Genomic DNA, 19,228 nt, shown 5'->3' with positions numbered 1-19,228 from the left:
TTATTTTGTAATAAATCCTTTTTTTTGGAATAATTTTAAATTTACAGAGAAATTGCAAGGATAGTACAGAGAGTTCCTGTATAGCCCTCACCCAGTTTCCCCTGATGTCAACATCTTACATAACCTTGTTACATTTGTCATGACTAAGAAACCAACATTGGTACATTTAGATTTCACCAGTTTTTCCACTCATGTCCTTTATCTATTCCAGGATCCAATCCAGGAGACTGCATTATTACGTTTATTTCACCTTGAATATTAAAGTGATATTTCTCTTCTAAATCTCCTAGAAAAGGCATCTGGAAGGAGCATTTCTTTTTGCTGTTCTCCTACATTTCAAGCACATTTACCTCTACGTAGCACCAGCTTATGGTGTATATCTGCTACGATCTTACTGTTTCACTGCAAATAAACCAGGCAAGTTTTAGTGATAGTAACACAACTTTTCTTCTTCGTTTCTTTCCTTACCGTATTGGCTTGGTGGCTTGCTTGGTGAAAGGGTTTTATGAGGTACAGTAGAGATCTCTTAGCTACTGATCCTATAAACCCTTTACCCATTCTAACTCTTCTCTGCTCTTGCAACATTATAAAGATTGTTGTACCATTAAAGGGTACTTCTAGTTTTAGCACATGGTATAAGTTAGGACTTTCCATTCTCTTGGTTAATGATAATGTTCCTTTTCCGTAGATGGGTCCATCCGACGGAACAGTTTCAGCTTTGTCCGTTTTATTTCCCTGGGGCTGATTGTTTGCCTAGTTTCTGCTCTTTCGTTGGGTCCTTTCCTAGCCTTGGTAAGTTCTTTTTTTCTTTTTTTTAAATAAAGTAATAACATGTTTTGTTGTTGTTGTTGCTGTTGTTTAGAAAAAAATAATAATAAAGTCAGGGATATATAAGATAAGAAGTTATTCCTTTCTTACTCTTCCTTCCCAAAATGACTCCCCCCAAATAGGATGATATTTTTGTGCATATTCAAATACATGTATGTATATGTGTATGTTTAACTGTATGTCACACACATACACATACTTTTTTCCTCAACTCCATTGGGATAATACTGTGCAAACTGTTTTTTAATTTGCTTTTTTAAATTAAAAACATATCATGACATTTGTCCATTTCAGTAGAGAAGGAGAAATCATTCTTTTTACAGCTGCATAATAGTCCATTGCATGCGTAAAAACTTTATTGAAATCTGTTATACTTCACTTTAAAAGGTATTCCACTCTAAAATCAAACCTGGTGGACTAGGACTCAGGTATTTACATAATTACATTAAGATTACTTATTTAATCAGTTCCCTATTGATGGGCATTTAGGTTCTTTCCAGTTTTTTTTAATAATAGCAAGCGATGCTCCAATGAAATCCATATATATGTATCTTTATGCATTTGGAGCCCTGGTGGTGCGGTGGTTAAGAGCTACGGCTGCAAACCAAAAGGTCGGCAGTTCAAATCCACCAACCGCTCCTTGGAACCCTGTGGGGCAGTTCTACTTTGTCCTGTAGGGTCACTATGAGTCGAAATTGACTCGACGACAACAGGTTAGTTGCCTAGGAGACCTAGATAAAGGTTGGCATCAAGGTCTTCTTCCTGAGACTGTTTCAGGAAAGGTCTTAATAGCTCCTGTGAAACAGTTTATTGTTATTCTCTCAGTTTAACCACAAAGAAGAAGAGAAAACTTTCTTTAGTTTATACTTAGTCACAAGCTTTAAAGAGTAAATCAGGTTTTCATATATTAAAAGATAGGCAAGGTAGAGCAAGCCCCATTTCACTTTAGTCAGGTGCCTCAGTTTACATGCTGTTACTCATTAGCAAACATGTCAAACTTAAATATCTTACATGTATTTGTAAATAGGTTACCATTCCTGAACTGTGAAAATCTTTTGGGCTAACTCTGCCTCCATTCTCAGTTTTGGGAGTGAGGAGTTTGACATGGAGCTTGCTTTGAAACATCATCCACAACTATCTGTAGAGAGTTCCATGAGAATTTAAGGACACCATTTGGTTTAACCCATTGTCTTTCCGTTAGTTACACATGTTGGGCCAACGTAGAAAGAGGGCTAAATCAAAGGGGTAAGTAAATAGCCTGCAACTGCTTGGTATTGATTGAAGGCGGGACCAGGAGAAAAGTTTATCCCTATACTTCTGCCCTATTACCTTAACTTGTAATTCTGACCATTCTGAGATTTGGCCAGCATGAGCTAAGACGTTAGTTAATTTGTAGCTGGGGGACCCTGGATCAATAGATTAGCGGAGAAGCAATCACTTTTTTCCATTGTACCCAAAACGCTTAAACCCAAATTTAAAACCTGAGAGGCAAGACTATCTTAAGTATAGATAGCACCTGAATCACTTTGCAATTGATGTCTTCCCTTAAACCATTGGTTCTCATATCCTGTAGACTGAGGTACATACTGAAATATTTATGGATGAAATGAAAATGTCTGCAATTTGCTTCAGAATAATACAGGAGGTGGGGAAGTTAATGGTGATATAGACGAAATTGAAACAAGGCTGGCTATGAATTGCTAATTACTGAAACTGGGTAGTAAGTACATAAACCCAAACCTGTTGCCGTTGTGTCAGTTCTGACTCACACTGACCCCACGTGTACATAGGATTCATTATACTGTTCTATTTTATGTATGTTTGAAATTTACACACACAACCCTCAGTCAGCTCTTCAGATGATTCTGATACCCAGCTATAGTTAAGAACCATTGCCTCAAATAGTTAGCACTATACTTAAAAACAACCTTATTGGAGTCTGTTATTTCTCACTTTAAAGATATTCCACTCTAAAATAAAACCTGGTGGGCTAGGATCAGGGTGTTCACAAAATTATATTTCTGTCCATCGAGTTTAGGAGTGAAAATATGCTAAAATATGGTGATCAAATAGTAGGGCTAAATCACATCTTTTTATAGATTGGAACATTTATTTTTAAGAAAATAACCAATTTTACGTAAGTTGTAAACATTTTTATATGAAGAACATGAATTGACTTGCATTTGCATCTGCAAAAATTAAGCAGGACATAATAATTTAGTAATTAAGTAATTTATGTGAAGCTTTTGCTGTTCAGTTGTAGGAAGGTAACTGATATAAAAAAACACTGAACTTGGACTATCTGCTCTGCTGCTTATTAGCAGAATGAACAGGGCAAGACACTCATCTCTCAGCCTTATTTTTCTCAACTGTAGAAGGGGATAAAGGCCCCAAAGGCCCATTATGTATATTGAGTGAGATAGTTATTATATGGGGATGTTATTTGTAAACTATGGTAGACTTTACAAACTGGATGAAAATTTAATTCACTTTGAATTTATTAATTTATTCAACATATATTTATTGCACACTTGTGTAAGGCTTGGTATAGGTATACGACTTTGAAAAACAGAACTTTCCAGACCTTGCAGAGCTTTAACTCTAGTGAATAAGGAAAGCATTCAATGAGTAACAGCTATAAAGAGTGATATACTTTAATGTGATGGAAATAGAGGATGCTGTGGGAACACACGCAGCAGAGGGACCTAACCTAGCCTAGGAGCCAGGGAATGCCCCCTTTGAACAAAGGGACATTTAAACTAAGATTTAAGTAATGATAGTGGGATTAAGTCCGGTGAAGGGCAGGTGAGGGAGAGTAGGGAGAAGAGGCAATGGTTCTGGGATGAGAAAGGAGGGAACTAAAAGGAGTTTAGTAACTGCAGGAAGGAAAGTGGTGAAATATGAGGCTGGAGCGTGATATGGGTCAGTTAGTGGCCATGTTAAAGGGTTTTACTGGGACAGTGGGGAAACCAGAAGGAGTTTAAACAGGGAAGAAAGATGTGTAGATTTGTGTTTAGAAAGATTACTCTGTCTTCCCCTGTCTTGTTGCTCTACCATGTGTAACTTCCATTCCCAAAGTCACCTGTGGTTATATAGGAATGGGTTGGAGGGAGAGGGCAAGAGTGAAAGTGGAAAGTTCGAAGGCTGCTGGAGAGGCATGAAGTGTTGATGACCTGGACTAGGGAAGAGACAAAGGGCATGGAGAGAGTGGACGATCTGAGAGCGATGTAGGAGGTAGACTCTATAGTACCACAAAGGAGAAAACGAACAACCAGAGAAATGGGAGGGATCAGGAGTGTGGGGCATGAGCATAAAAGGAAGAGCATTCTGAAAAGGAGGGCAGTCAACTCTCTCAGCTGTGCTGGAAGTTCAAGCAGAGTAAGACTTCAGTGAACTTGATGACATGAAGGCCACTGGTGACCTTGTATGAGAGCAGTTTTGGTGGAGAGGTCAGGGCAGAAGTCAGACTGCAGTGAGGAGAAATGTGATTGAGAAGTAAGGAAATGGAGCCAGGGAGTACAGACAACTCTGCAAGAAGCTTGCCCTTCTTAAGAAGAGGAGAGAGGATAATAATTGAAGGAAGGGCTAAGGTTTCAGGAATTTGATGTTGTTTTCTTTGTCTCTCCGTAGGGTTTGTGAGGACTAGATAAGACCTATTAAAGTGCTTTAAAAAGTAGGGCCTGCTGGCGTTAGTAGGAGCGGTTATGAGTAGGAGCTTTGCAGTCGGACCTCAGGTTGAACTCTGGCACTGCTACTTCATTGCTGTGTGAACTTGGGCAAGTCATTTAACATCTCTTTATGATTTAGTTTGCTCATTTGTAAAACAGAGGATGGAGGTTGTCCTTTGGCATCCCGTCACCCAGCTCCAACATACAGTGCTGTCCTGACAGTGGCTGCGTGGATCAGTGGAAATAGCATGAACTTTCAAGTTAGATCAGGATTTGAATTTTGGATTCTTCACTTCCTAGTCGGACAAATTATAGTTATCTCTCATTCTCCAACTTTGCTGTCTGACCTTAGAATCTCAGTAATTTGAATAGCAAGAGATACTTTTGTAATCAACTTTGAGTTTTCTTGTTCTCAGATAAAAGGGTAGCGTTTTGGTGAGGACCAAATGAACCGATGTATCTAAAGTCAACTAAGAAATCAACTAAGTAATTTTAATTCCCACTAAAATTGAAAAATACCACATCGTTTGTAAAGTATTCCCTACTCTCCCCTTCATTAGATAAGCTTCAGTCCGTGCTCTCCTTGCACCTTGTAAATATTTCCATTATTATATTTATGTCATAATAGTGTCAGACTGGTATTCAGAGTACTTTCATGAATCGTGTCCACTCGACAGATGAGCTTAGACAAGAGGTTCTGTGAACTGCTCAGGAGTATGCAAGTACTTATTTGAAGAAGCAAAGACTGGGACCCAGACCTCATAACTTTCTACACACTATGCCATAGACAAAGAGCCCTGGAAGTATAATGGTTAAAAGCTTGGCTGCTAACCGAAAGGTCAGTGGTTCAAACCCACCAGCAGCTCGGCTCTGCGGAAGAAAAGACCTGGTGATCTGCTCCCGTAAGGATGACAGCCTAGGAAACCTTATGGGGCAGTTCTCCTCTGTCCTATAGGGTCACTATAAGTGGCAGTCGACATGACAGCACGTAACAACATGCCATAGACGATTCCCTGTTCCTCTTTTTAACTTGGAAAAAATTGATCAGTGTGTAATCTGTTTATTTTTTCTTTTCAACAGAACCAGCTGCCTCAAGTCTTTTCACGACTTTTCCCTTTCAAGAGGGGCCTCTGCCATGCATACTGGGCTCCAAATTTCTGGGCTTTGTACAATGCTTTGGACAAAGTGCTGTCTATCATTGGTATAGTAGCAAACCTTTTTACCTAGACCATGAATATTGAAAGGATTACTTGCATCTAGAAATGGAAAAACCTGCTTTGTGTTTTGATTGTGGCTGAACTGTTTGTTCTCCAATCCAGCATTTCATGATGAACAGGGGGAGCAGCTGGTTCTTGGGACTGAGGCTTTAGCGCAGTTAACAGCACACTGACTGCATTCGTTATCAAGGCTGTTTGTAGCAGTGAGGTTGTTGGTGCTTTCCTTGGGGAAAAAGGAAATATTCAAATGTTTTTGGAGGTAATTTTTGCCATAATCAAAACAATATTCAGCAGAGTTAACCCTACTTTTAAACCTGAATGTGTGAAAAAGCAGAAAAGAAGAATGTGTAAGTTGTGATTCTGGGTATTAAATCAGTAAGGAAAATGATACGTATGCATTTTGGTGTGGTGAGGAGAAACAGGAAACGTAGGCTATGCTTTTAAATTTGGGTTGTGATGAAAAGTAATTTATGCCTTGAGCTGGTTCTGCTGATAATAACTCAGTTCGGAATAACTCACATTCTCTCATTTGTGAATCCATCCTGACTTGGTGAGAGATTGACAGGATCTAGAGCAGGAATCAACAAAGGTTTGCTGTGATGGGCCAGAGAGTAAATATTTAAGGCTTTGCAGGCTGCATACTCTGTTTTGGGGTTTTTGTTTTGTTTTATAACCCTTTAAAAATATAAAAACCCTTTATAGTTCAGGATTATGCAAAAACAGGCCACAGGCTGGATTTGGCCTGTAGGTTATAGTTTGCAGATCCCTGATGTAGTGTCTGATGACTTGGTTTGTAGGTCCACATGCATAAAATGCTGGTTGTGTGGCACTGGGCAAGTCATTTGTTTCCTCTTGTCTTGCTTTCCTCATCTGTAATAGGGAAGCAATAGTAATTAACAGCATGTCCTGAGGAACAAATGCAAGAATAAAGTGCTAGGATATCATAGCAGAGGCTTTAGAGCTAGACAGAAGCTCTGCCACCTATTGTGTGACTGTGGGCAAGTTATTCCATCTCTCTGTGCCTCAGGGAGCTAAAAATAATGGCTGCAAAACCTGTGGCATATGGTAGATGCATTAATGTGTGGTGGCTGCTATTACTGTTTTTGATAACATACTTGTAGGAAATCATAACTTGTTGTCCCCCACTCACTTTGAATACAGCCTTGATGTACATGGCATTCTTGCAAAGTAATTTCTTAGCGTTTATATTTCAAAAAAGCTTTAAACAGCCAGTAAAGAATCAGTACAAGGGTCAGTTGCCTTGCCTGAGTCAAGAGATTGTGCTATCCCTTACGTTGTATATCTGTCTCTTCAAAAATATGTTACTTGGAAAGTCATTGACAGGTTAGACAACTGTGCATTTTGAGGTTTTGAGGAGATAATTATTAGCTTTAAGAGAAAATATCTGGTGAAGGGAAAGGCAATACACAGAATCGAGGAAGTCAGCACAACATGACCAAGGTAAATGAAAACACTGAGAGGTATGCAAGAATAAAGGACAACTACAGTAAATGCTATAATATACACAATTCTGCAATAACAACCAAAATTTTGTGAGTGGTTACATGGGTAGATATGTATGCTATATAGGTGTGGGAAGACGTATGGGAGTACATGCATGTGCATATATAGGTATAGTTGTGGGCATTTGCATATACATATTTGTATGTACATATGTATTCATATATATAATAGAGCACATAGAGGGCACAGTTATGGAAACTTCTTAGACGTATCCAAATACCTTGTGGGACTGAATTACTGGACTTGAAGTCTAAGGACCATAGTCTTGGGGGACATCTAGGTCAATTGGCATAACATAGTTCATAAAGTTAATGTTCTACATCCTAGTTTGGTGAGTAGCATCTGGGATCTTAAAAGCTTGTGAGAAGCCATCTAAGATACAACTATTGTTCTGTTCCTGTCTGGAGCAAAGGAGAGTGAAGGAAACCAAAGACTCGAGGAAGCAATTAGTCCACAGGACTAATAGCCCACAGGAACCACAGCCTCCTGTAGCCTGAGACCAGAAGAACTAGATGGTGCCCAGCTACCACTACTGACCACTCTGACCAGGGACACAATAGAAGGTCCTGGTTAGAATGGGAGAAGATGTAGAACAAAACTCAAATTCATAAAAAAAAGACCAGACCAGCAAGACTGGTAGAGACTGGAGGAACCCCTGAGACTATTACCCTAAGACACCCTTTTTATCCTGGAACTGAAGCCACTCCCAGAGGTCACCTTTCAGCCAAATAATAGATTGGCCTATAAGACAAACAATAACACCCATGAGGAATGTGCTTCTTAAAACAATCAGCTATACAAGATGAAATGGGCGACATTTGACCAAAAGCAAAGATGAGAAGGCAAGGAAACTGGAAGGATGGAAACAGGAAAGGCAGGGTGGAAATGGGGAGAGTGCTGACATATTGCAGGGATAGCAACCAATGTCATAGAACAATTTATGAATTGTTGAATGGGAAACTAATTTGTTGTGTAAACTTTCACCTAAAATACAGTAAAATGTTCAAAAAAAGAGAATCATAGGCTGTAGGGAAACGGGAGAGTGGTGAATAAATAGAAAGTATTTTGGTAGTCTACATGTTTATACACATCACTTACCTTGGGCAACATTAGACAGAGGGCAGTAAAGGTGCTTGTCCCTGACTATCGCTTTATCCCAGAGCTTGTTTGGGATGGAGCTTGCACCATTGTCCTCAGACTTGGTTTATTTAACAAGAGTTTATTGAACTCTTAAGTACTGGGGATAAAAATGAATTAATCATCTTTTCTGCCTTTAAAGAACCCAGTTTAATAGAGGAAATGAGCACATGCACAAATAGAGTGTAGTGTGATGGACAGAAGGTACACCTGGCACAAAAGAAAATCAGCTCTACTTCTTGATTTAGGAAACTTAGATGGAGAGGTGAATAAGGCATTAACTTAGCAAAGTGAAGAGGTCATGCTAAGCAAAGGGGCAAAAGTCTCAAGGGTGGTATGTTGAGGAACTGCAGTTACTTTGGTGTAGCTGAGCCATGTTTAATAAAGTGGAAGAGATGATGCTGTAGAGTTAGGAAGGGGCTAGATCACAGAAGACATTGTGCCATGCTTAGGAATATGGCTTCCTGTAGGCAATGAAGGATTAAAAGCCAGGGTATGAAATGGTCAGACCTGCATTTTAGAAAGCTTGCTTCATTTTAGAAGAGCAGATTGCTGTTCACACTGCCAGCAAGCTTCCTGCAGAGCTGCCCAGATTCCCGGTTCCAATGCAAATAGCTGCTTTATATGTAGTATAATCTTAAGACCAGAGGCATTTTAGGTAGAATAGTGCAGAATAGAGTTAATGAAACCTTGACCTTTAAGCAGCAGTAAGGTGTAGTCATTTGTGGGGCTTTTTTCCTCAAGGAATTGGTAAAATATGGTATGCTGTTGATAAATTTAAAAAGAAAAAAAAAAAAAAACATGTTTTACTTACTCAATAGGTTTGCAGTTGAAACTTCTTGATCCCAAAAAGATTCCCAAGGCCTCCATGACAAGTGGTTTGGTTCAGCAGTTCCAGCACGCAGTCCTCCCCTCTGTGACTCCCTTGGCAACCCTCATCTGCACGCTGATTGCCATATTGGTAAGAACTCAACACATGGTGCTCATGTCTTGAGTTTTCTCTGCTTTTCTTTTATGTACCTGCTTGAATTCCAGCTTTCAAGCTTTTCAAACTGTAGGACAAATTCCATAGCTATAACCTTCTTCAGATTGAGATATTTCTCAGCAATTCTTAGAGTAACTTTGAACACTGTAAGGAAGGATTACTAGTAAAAGCCTCTGTAAGGGAGATTCTCTCCCCTAGCTATCAGGCCATCTGTTAACTCTGGTGTGAGGGAAAAAAGAAAAACCCATGGATGAAGGGGCTAAGACCACCCAGTGCAGAAAGAAGAAAATGTTTGTGGCAGAGACATCCAGCTTTGGCCTTTTTTTTGCCCCCAGCCATGATTAAATAATCAAAAATCCAAATGTGTCTCAGCCACATGGATATTTTATATTGCTGATGGTAATGAATTGAGAGGGTCCACAATGGATGTACAAGCATCAGATGAGATTCTAATGAGTCAGCTGCTTTTAGAGGCGTCATTCATAGTTGTTTTTATTTACCAGTGATCCTTCATGATATGATTTTAGTAGAATTCTACATGAACAACTTAATCTGTAATTATACTCAGCTGTTATTTTGGTTTCAAAATAATCCAAGCTTGTAAGCAACGATAAAGAACAATGATGAATCTGCGAAGCATCTCACAACATGGATGGATCTGGGGGGCATTTTGCTGAGTGAAATAAGTCAGTCACAAAAGGACAAATATTGTATGAGACCACTACTGTAAAACCTCATGGAAAGGTTTACACACAGAAAGAAACAATCTTTGATGGTTACAAGGGAGGCGAGGGTGGGGATGGAAAAACACTAAATAGACAATAGATAAGTGGAAGCTTTGGTGAAGGGTAAGACAGTACACAATACTGGGGAAGTCAGCACAACTTGTACAAGGCAAGATCATGGAAGGTTTTTTTTTTTTTTTTTTTTTTTTTTTAGTAGTTGCCCAGTTTAATGGAGAATTATCTAAGATCTGCTGTTTTTCAGAAGATGCAAATTGTATTAACCTGAACAATGTTTCTGTAAAGCCTGTTTAAAATGATACTGAAGTTTTATCTTTGCCTATTGTTTCTAGCCCTCTATTTTCTGTCTTTGGTTTAAACCCCAAGGGCCCAGAGGCTTTCTCCGATGTCTGATTCTTTGTGCCTTGAGCTCCTTCATGTTTGGGTGGCACGTCCATGAAAAAGCCATACTCCTAGCAGTTCTCCCAATGAGGTAAGCAGGTAGCTTAGTCAGACAGCATTACTGTCGTATTTCACAATGACCCTATTGTCTTCCATTTAATCTGTCCTTGCTTGGCACAGTCAGTGGAATTGGCAAAGGCAAAGATGTACAAGAATAGATTTCCCACTAGGACAGCGAAGGGATGCTTAAGTTGGGGTCCTTGGACCCACAGAGGCTCCAAGGTATGCAAAATTGTGTGTATTCTTTGTACATTTTTTGGTAAGAAGAACTGTAGTGATTAAAAATCACAACACCAGCCCCTATCCGTTGCTGGTGGGAATGCAAAATGGTACAGCTGTTGTGGAAAACAGTGTGGTGGTTCCTAAAAAAATGAAAACAGAACTACCATATGACCTAGCAATTCCACTCCTAGGTATATACCCAAAAGACTTGAAAGCAGAGAATCAAAGAGAGACTTGTATACCAGTGTTAATTGCAGCACTATTCATGATAGCCAAAAGGTGAAAACAACCTAAGTGCCCATCAACAGATGAATGTATAAACAAAATGTGCTACATACATACAATGGACTACTACTCAGCCAGCAGGAGAAATGAAGTCTTGATACATGCTACAGTATGGATGGAGCTTGAAGACATTATACTGAGCGAAATAAGCCAATCACAAAAGGACAAACATTGTATGACCTCACTTATATAAAAAGACAAGAAAAGGCAAATGTATAGAGATCAAAGTTTCTTAGTGGTTACCAGGGGCACGAGGGAAGGGGAAAAGGGAGGTTAGCAGTGATAGGAAAATCGCATTGATTAAGGCTGTTGCACAGCCAGTTATTGTAATTGCTGTCAATAAGTTGTATACCTGTAAAAAGTTAATTGGCAAAGGTTGTGTGATAGATATATGTATAATGACAAAAAAAGTAGCTGCTGAGTCTGCTTACGTACAAACAACTCATGAGATTCGGTTCCATGGTTTGGAGATTTAGGGTCATGGTTTCATGGGACATCCCAGTTAATTGGCCTAATAACATGTTTAGTACTTCTGTTCTACCTCCTAGTTCGTTGTGTAGTGCCTGGGGTCTTAAAGCTTGCAAACAGCCATCCAAGGCACAACAATTGGTCTCTACGCGCCTGGAGCAGCAGAGGAGGAAGGAGAATCAGGAATAGGAGGAGGATATGGAAGGTGTAGCTAATTGACTCCATGAACAACTGCCTCCTTTGCCATGACACCAGAAAAACTGGATGGTGCCTGGCTACCATTACAGAACATTTTGATCAAAGATTCCATAGAAGAATCCTGATCAAAAAGGGGAAAATGTAGAACAGAATTTCAAATTTTCATGGACTCCAGACTTTCTGGAGCCATGGAGGGTGGATGAACCTCTGAAACTACTGCCCTGAGATAATCTTTAAACCTTAAACTAAAAATATCCCCTATGTCATTTTAAAACCAAACAATAGTTCAGCTTACCCAATGAAAAAAGATCTGCCTTGAGCATTATACTCTTTCAAGTTCCATCTATATGGGATCACACTGACAACAGCAACTTGAAAGATTAGATAGGAACCTTAGGGGAAAGTGAGCTTATGTTAATGAGGGAGGAACAACTCAGAAAAGGAGGGTGAGAATGGTTGTACAACTTGAAGAATGTAATCAATGTCACTAAATTGTACATGTAGAAATTGTTGAATTGGTGTATGTCTTGCTATGTATATTCTCAACAATGATAGCAAAATAAATAAAATTTAGAAAAATAAAAAAGAAACACACAACCAGGCTATTAGGTCAGGATATTGAGAGGTAGCATGGAATGGAAAAAGCATGAGGTTTGATGCCATCACAGATCACAGTGGTTCCTTGTTAAATGTTGCTAGTTAAAGTAAGGATGGAGTCCCTTCTGGAATAATATCTAACATTTATCTAACTTACAGATTTTCTAGAACTGCTCTTTTTTTTCATTCTTTCATTTGGACCTCATAACAACCTTTAAAATAATAAGTGGATATCATCCCTGTCTTAACGTCTGCAGAAACTGAAACCCAATAGATAGATAAATGGTAATAGAATTAGACTTTTTTCCATAAATCTTGAGAGAAGTTACTTAAGCTCTGAAAGAACAGTAAGCAAATTTGTCAGATCAGTATTTATGGCTTGTCTGGGTTCATTTTGCAACTTGAGAAAAAAAAGTAAAAAGCAGAGCAAATTAAAAACAAATGTTTTTAGTCGAAATTCATGCTGAACACCAAGAGGTACAGGGCACCATCCAGGGGAAGAACTGTAGGGTTAGAAACGAAACTCCTAGCCCTGTTTGCCTGGCTACCACCACTAGGCAGCACCCAATTCCACAAAATCTCTTTCTTTGGAGAAGGAAGTTACTCAAGGAAGCAATGTTCTTTTTTGGATACTCCCCAATTCAGTTTGATACATTTGTCTATCGATTGCTTAAAGTTTCCCACTAAAAAATTAATATACTCAGTTGAATTGGACTTGTAACAAAGATCAGTATGTTATTTTCTGCTTAAGCCAGTTATAGAAGTAATAATGGTTATTCAGGCAATTTGCAAGTGTAAGCTTTAGTTGTTGTTTTAAAGAATTATAAGAATTTTTATTTTTAGCCTTCTGTCTGTGGGAAAAGCAGGAGACGCTTCAATTTTTCTGATTCTGACCACAACAGGACATTATTCCCTCTTCCCTCTGCTCTTCACTGCACCAGGTAAATAGCCTTTTCTTTTTTAGAGATATATTTGAGTGCCTTGACCTTTTAGTCAGAGCCCAGAGATCTATATTATCTGATTCAAATAACCTCAAAATCTCTTGGAAGGAGAGATCCTGTCCATTTTCTTAAATAAAACCTCCAATTTTCCCCTAAACCTCAGTATCTTTAGATTTCACAAAAATGCATAGGTAACTTCAAAAGCATTACTAGGGCTTTATAGCTGTGTCAGTGTGATTATATTATCTTATGCATTATAAACCTTTCTCTTATCCACGAAATTATCATCTGGATTTTTTCTTCTTTTAACAGAACTTCCCATTAAAATCTTACTCATGTTACTATTCACCATCTACAGTATTTCCTCACTGAAGACTCTATTCAGGTAATCCAAAAAGCACATTTAAAATTATGTTTACTTTTCTGAAATGTAGTATAACAACATTACAAAAAAAATTAGCAAATAGAGGGAGAAATTACTCATAATCTCATCACTCTGACACAACAACATAGATTGTGTCTTTAGTTTGGGGGAATATTTGAGGAGAGATTACCTGACTTAAATTAAAATTTTATATGGAACTAAAAAATGGAATGTAAAATATATGCATTATGAATAAAACCAAATAAATACATATGTATGTGGAGAAAACTAAAAGATATTATGTAGACATTCCTGTTATGGAATTATGAGTGCAATTTTTTTCTCTTCTAAACTTTCTGTAATGTTATCTGTATAATTTTTGAAGTTTGCTCATTGTTCATATCTGTGTCCATAAAAACTCATATACCCAATTATATTAAAACTCAACTATATATTGTTTACTGTGGTCTGATTCTGGTATAACAACATCCAGCCCTCTTCCCTCTCCCATATGCAGAGCTAATTCTCTCTGAGTACTTTTAGCGAAGTGACAGCATAGGTAAATGATGACTGGGTAAATTTGGTTGTTGAGATAATGGTTTGTCGTTATCAATTTTTCTAAATGTGAAATTTAAAGCACTCTTAACTCTCTGGCCTTGGCTGTTCTCCCCAGCAAGACAGTGCAGGTGGGGAAGCTTCAGCTAGGAAACGTTTGGTAAACCAGGATGACTCATCTAAAGTCATACTTTTCTCTCCTTTTTTCTTCAGAAAAGAAAAACCTCTTTTTAATTGGATGGAAACTTCCTACCTCCTTGGCCTGGGGCCTCTGGAAGTCTGCTGTGAATTTATATTCCCTTTCACCTCCTGGAAGCTGAAGTACCCCTTCATCCCTTTGTTACTGACCTCAGTGTATTGTGCAGTAGGCATCACATATGCTTGGTTCAAACTGTACATTTCAGTATTAACTGACCCTCTTGTCCTCAAGACAAAGAAGCAATGAATAAAGGAACTGTTTGAATGTATTCCAAGCAATTATTTCATGGGAAATTAATCAGAAGTTGAAGAAAGTTGCTGGTGGCATGAGCCATTCATTTCATTAGGTCTGTCCAGAGGACCATTCTTCCAAATTTGGCCTTGCCCAGTCTAGCAACCTGATTGTCACCATGGTGAGAAGCCACTCGTCCTCCATAAGCAGTGAAATGCATCTGAAACAAATCTTGCCTTCCCCTGTTAAAATTATCTGAGACTATTCAATCTGCTCTGCTTGCTCAAGGCAAACAATGAGTCTGATTAACAGCATAATTATATGTAGCCTGTGGTAACCACTGTCAGATTATAAAGCATAATTAGAAACATGTGCTAAGGGAAATGTAAATAAAATACCATTTTATATTTCTGCACAATAATTTTTGGGTCATTACCAGCTCCTACATTTCCTATTGGCGTCCTCACAAGCAAGTGGTATTCTGTTCCCATTCTGTACACCTTGTTCCCAGAGATTTTTTTTCATTGAAATTATACAATGACAACACTCAAAAAGCCAGGGAGGGGTATTTAATGAACTGGTTTGGCCAGGCAGCAGAAACTACAAATTATAGCTACACTCATATTGAGTTAGGGACATCTTGTACAATTCATTTGTTCTAACAGCAAGCACTGCAATTTTGTTAGTCTACCACTTTCTAGACCTTTGCTAATGACTTCAAAACCAAGTGAAGTAACTGAAGTGGTTTCTGCAGTCTTGTCTCGTCTTCTCCCTTCCATAAGAGTACTTCATGCATACTTTTTGTCCGGGACTCCAGTTTGCCTAATATCTGCTCCCACTGTGCCAGTGATCTACTTCTACTATTAACAGCTGTTATACTTGATTGTGTTTATCTGTTTTCCCCAGAAGACTTTGAAATTCCAGAGCTGAGACCCTACTTGTCTTGATAGTCCCAGTGTTTGGCACAGTTGAATGCATGAAGCACACTGCACTGGCCATAATTAAAATCTAAATGTTTCAAGCATTAGCACAAGCGACCCAGTGTAGTTCTTTACATCTTTACCAATCAGTGTACAATCCAAAAAACAAAATAGAAGTTAGAAGGTGAATTTGGATGCATCTCAACAAGACCAAACTAATTATGCTTCGTAGGTTGTCCTTGTGAAAGTGATACGATGTCAGAGCTGGAGGAGCTCATCTAGTGCAGAGATTTTCAGAATGTTCTGCAGAGCCCAGGGCATTCTTCAGAGTTGCTGCAGAGGCTCTGGGCCCTCTCCCATCTTCTGCCAAAGTAAATATGCTGTGATTTGTGTCATATATTAGTTTTTATTAGACTTAAATGTTCAAAATCCAAATACAGGCTTAAGACCTCTGATCAGTATACCTTGTGTTCACGTTTTTTAACTTTGCAGATGTGGGTAGTTTTTAACAACAAATTTACACAAATTTACTTACTAAGTAAATAAAAGTGCTGCCTCAAAATGTTTTAAAATCTAAAATTAAGCAAAGCCTAGAAGAACAAGCTAAGATTACTGTGATGGTTAAGGTTATGTGTCAGCTTGTCCAGGCCATGATTCTCAGTGGTTTGGCAGTTATGATGTAGCTTGGTAGCTGTGTAATAATGTAATCACCCCCATGATGAGATCTGTTATGAGCAGCTAGTCAGTTGAAAGGGAGTTTCCTTGGGGGGTGTGGCCTGCATTCAATATATGTGGACTTCCTGGCAAAGCTTGTGGGCTTTTGCTCACTCTGGATCCTGCAGCTGGCTCCTGTTCATCTGACCTCTGATTCTTGGGACTTGAGCTAGCAGCTTACCTGCCAGTCTTGGAGTTCATCAGCCTCCACAGCCTGTGAGCCAGAGGCCTGCTGTCTGACCTGCCAATCTTAGATTTGCCAGCCCCTACAGCTACATAAGTCAGGAGAAGCCTCCAGCCTGACCCACAGACTTGGAACTTTCCAGCTGCTACAACCGTGTGAGCCATTTCCTTTATACACACACATGCACACATATATATATATATGTACACATTTCACTGGTTTTGCTTTTCTAGGGAACCCAGTGTAAGACAATTACTATCAAATTTTAAACAAGATATAAACAACTCATTTCTCATCTGCTGTCTAATTTATATGCATTACACCAAAATATAACAAGATAAAGGTAGAGGGATAGAGCCAGAAATGGGAAGGAAATATTAAAAAGATGCACTGTCTTTGCAGCCCCATGCTGGTATAGTTTCCCTGGTTAATGACCAACCCAAACCAAACCCATTGCTGTCAAGTCAATTCCAACTCATAGTGACCCTATAGTGCAGAGTGGAGCACCTGGTGGATTCAAACTGCCGACCTTTTGGTTAGCAGCCATAGCACTTAACCACTACACCACCAGGGTCTTCCTGGTTAATGACATCCACTTGGAAATAACTCTGGTGAAGGAAGCATTTCCGTATCAGAAGAATTATTCCCTATGCACAATCTGTGCAGCTTCTGTTACAGTTAATGAGAGGAAAAACATTACAACAAAATACAACTTTTGAAAAAGATATTTTGCTCTTCAGTAGTTTGATGAAATTACATTTCCAGCATGAATGTGGTAAGAAAATCTTTTGACCCATCTACGCCTTTTTTGGTGATCTAAAGAGGACGAGCTACTGTCCTGAGATTAGAACAAGTTAATAACCCTCAAAAACTTGAATCAGTACAGTCATTATTTTCTCACAATGAAGCCCCATATTCAACATCCCCATTTTTTTAAATAATTTATTTTTGTTGTTGAGAATATACCCAGCAGATATACCAGTTTAGCAATTTCTACATGTACAATTCAATGATGTTGATTATACATTCTTCAAGTTGTGCAACCATTCTCACCCCCCTTTTCCAAGTTGCTCCTCCATCATTAACATAAACTCACTGTCCCCTGAGTTTCCTATCTAATCTTTTGAGTTGCTGTTGTCAGTTTGCTCCCATAGAGATCTTGAAAGAGCACAATGCTTAAGGCAGACATTCTTTGATTGCTTTAAAGAAGACTTCAGGGGATATTTTTGGTTTAAGGTTTAAAGATTATTTCAGGGCAGTAGTTTCAGGGGTTCATCCAGCCTCCATGTCTCCAGAAATTCTGGAGTCCATGAAAATTTTAAATTCAGTTCTACATTTTCCCCCTTTTGATCAGAATTCTTCTATAGAATCTTTAATCAAAATCAACATCCCCATTTTATAGAAAGGTCAGTAAAGGTACTAATTTTTTTCAGACTAAAGTATCAGAAATAAAAACAGTATACTTAATCTTGTGCATATGAAAAGTGCAGGACCTATAATATACCTATGTACAATGCTCTGAAGAAAATGAGACTGCTTAGAATTATAAGAATCACAGAATCTTAAAAAGGCTCCCAGAAGAACACTCAGGGCACATTTACTTTTTACAGTTTCCTTGACGGAGAACAGACTGCTGATTAAGCAGTATGGTGTGTTCACTACCTCATCAAGCAGCCCCTTCACATGGGCAGCTGTTTGTTAGGGCTTTCTTAGTGCTGAATTAATGCTCATCTTCCTCTGAATTTCACCTATTAGTCTCTAGAGCAAAACAGAATAAGATCCTCCTCCCATTTTACATGACAGCTCTTTAAGTAATACACAAAGTGCTTACTATGTGCCAAGTTCTGTGCTAGGCATTACCTCATTTAATCCTTTCTAAAAGTCTGCAGATCAGGTTCACTTATTATTCCTTAGAAAAACATGTAATGAATGCCTATTGAATGTTATGCACTGTGCTAGGTGCTATATAATCAAAAGGTAAACAAGAAAGATACATGCCTGTCCTCAAAGGACTTACATTCTAGTGACTAGAAAGTAGTAAGAGCCAGGAAGAGTGGTACAAGTTGAAGACTTAGACAGATCCCAGGTCATGCATGGTCTTTTAGGCCATAGTAAGGAATTAGAATTTATTCTAAGTGAAATGGGAACAAAAGGGTTTTGAATTTTCTGAGTTAGACTTTTTGACAAATAATACACATGGTGCAAAATTCAGAAAGTTTCAAACCACTGAGATCCCCTACCAAGAGGCAATCATTGTGGCCACTTTCTTGTATATCATTCCAGAGATATCCTATGCATTAAAAAGAACACCGTCAAGTTGATTCCAACTCATAGTGACCCTATAGGACAGAGTAGAACTGCTCCATAGGATTTCCAAGGAGTGGCTGGTGATTCAAACTGCCAGTCTTTTGGTTAGCAGCCAAGTGCTTAACCACTGCACCACCAGGGCTCCAATTCTATGCATAGACAACCATTTATATATACACAAATGGTAACATTTTGCACACTGCTGATCATGAGTTTTTTAGTATATTTTGGAGTTTATATCAGTACATATAAAACTGCATCGTTCTTTTAATAGCTGTGTAAGTTATCTATTGTTATGTGACAAACTTTGTAGTTTAAAACAATGCATAATTATTATCTCACAATTTCTATACATCAGGAGTCCAGGTTCAGCTTACCTGGGTCTTCTGTTTAAGATCTCTCACAAGGCTGCAATCAAGGTGTCACCTGGAGCTGTGGTCTCATCTCAAGGCTCAGCTAGGGAAGGACCTGCTTCCAAGTTCCTGTGATTGTTGGCAGAA

At 38.7% G+C, this 19,228-nt stretch overlaps 1 protein-coding gene across 2 annotated transcripts in view; it reads left to right on the top strand.

Moving 5' to 3' along the window:
• ALG8 (ALG8 alpha-1,3-glucosyltransferase) overlaps positions 1–15,642 on the top strand; it is a 42,755-nt gene extending 27,113 nt beyond the window's left edge. Inside the window, exons 6-13 of one of the 2 annotated variants that reach the window (XM_023736595.1) lie at positions 291–417; positions 689–792; positions 5,577–5,697; positions 9,196–9,335; positions 10,435–10,574; positions 13,157–13,254; positions 13,567–13,639; positions 14,387–15,642. In XM_023736595.1, the coding sequence (XP_023592363.1) occupies positions 291–417; positions 689–792; positions 5,577–5,697; positions 9,196–9,335; positions 10,435–10,574; positions 13,157–13,254; positions 13,567–13,639; positions 14,387–14,618 (1,035 nt within the window). In that variant the 3' untranslated portion in view covers positions 14,619–15,642. The remainder of the gene's footprint in view (positions 1–290; positions 418–688; positions 793–5,576; positions 5,698–9,195; positions 9,336–10,434; positions 10,575–13,156; positions 13,255–13,566; positions 13,640–14,386) is intronic. The other variant, XM_004382000.2, reaches the window with a different exon arrangement.
• The last annotated feature ends 3,586 nt before the right edge of the window (positions 15,643–19,228 follow it).

The sequence above is a fragment of the Trichechus manatus genome, unplaced genomic scaffold (genome assembly GCF_000243295.1).
Source record: "Trichechus manatus latirostris isolate Lorelei unplaced genomic scaffold, TriManLat1.0 scaffold00088, whole genome shotgun sequence".
Lineage (NCBI taxonomy): Eukaryota > Metazoa > Chordata > Mammalia > Sirenia > Trichechidae > Trichechus > Trichechus manatus.
The sequence above is the reverse complement of the archived record's forward strand: the minus strand, read 5'-3'. Positions and strand labels throughout refer to the sequence as shown.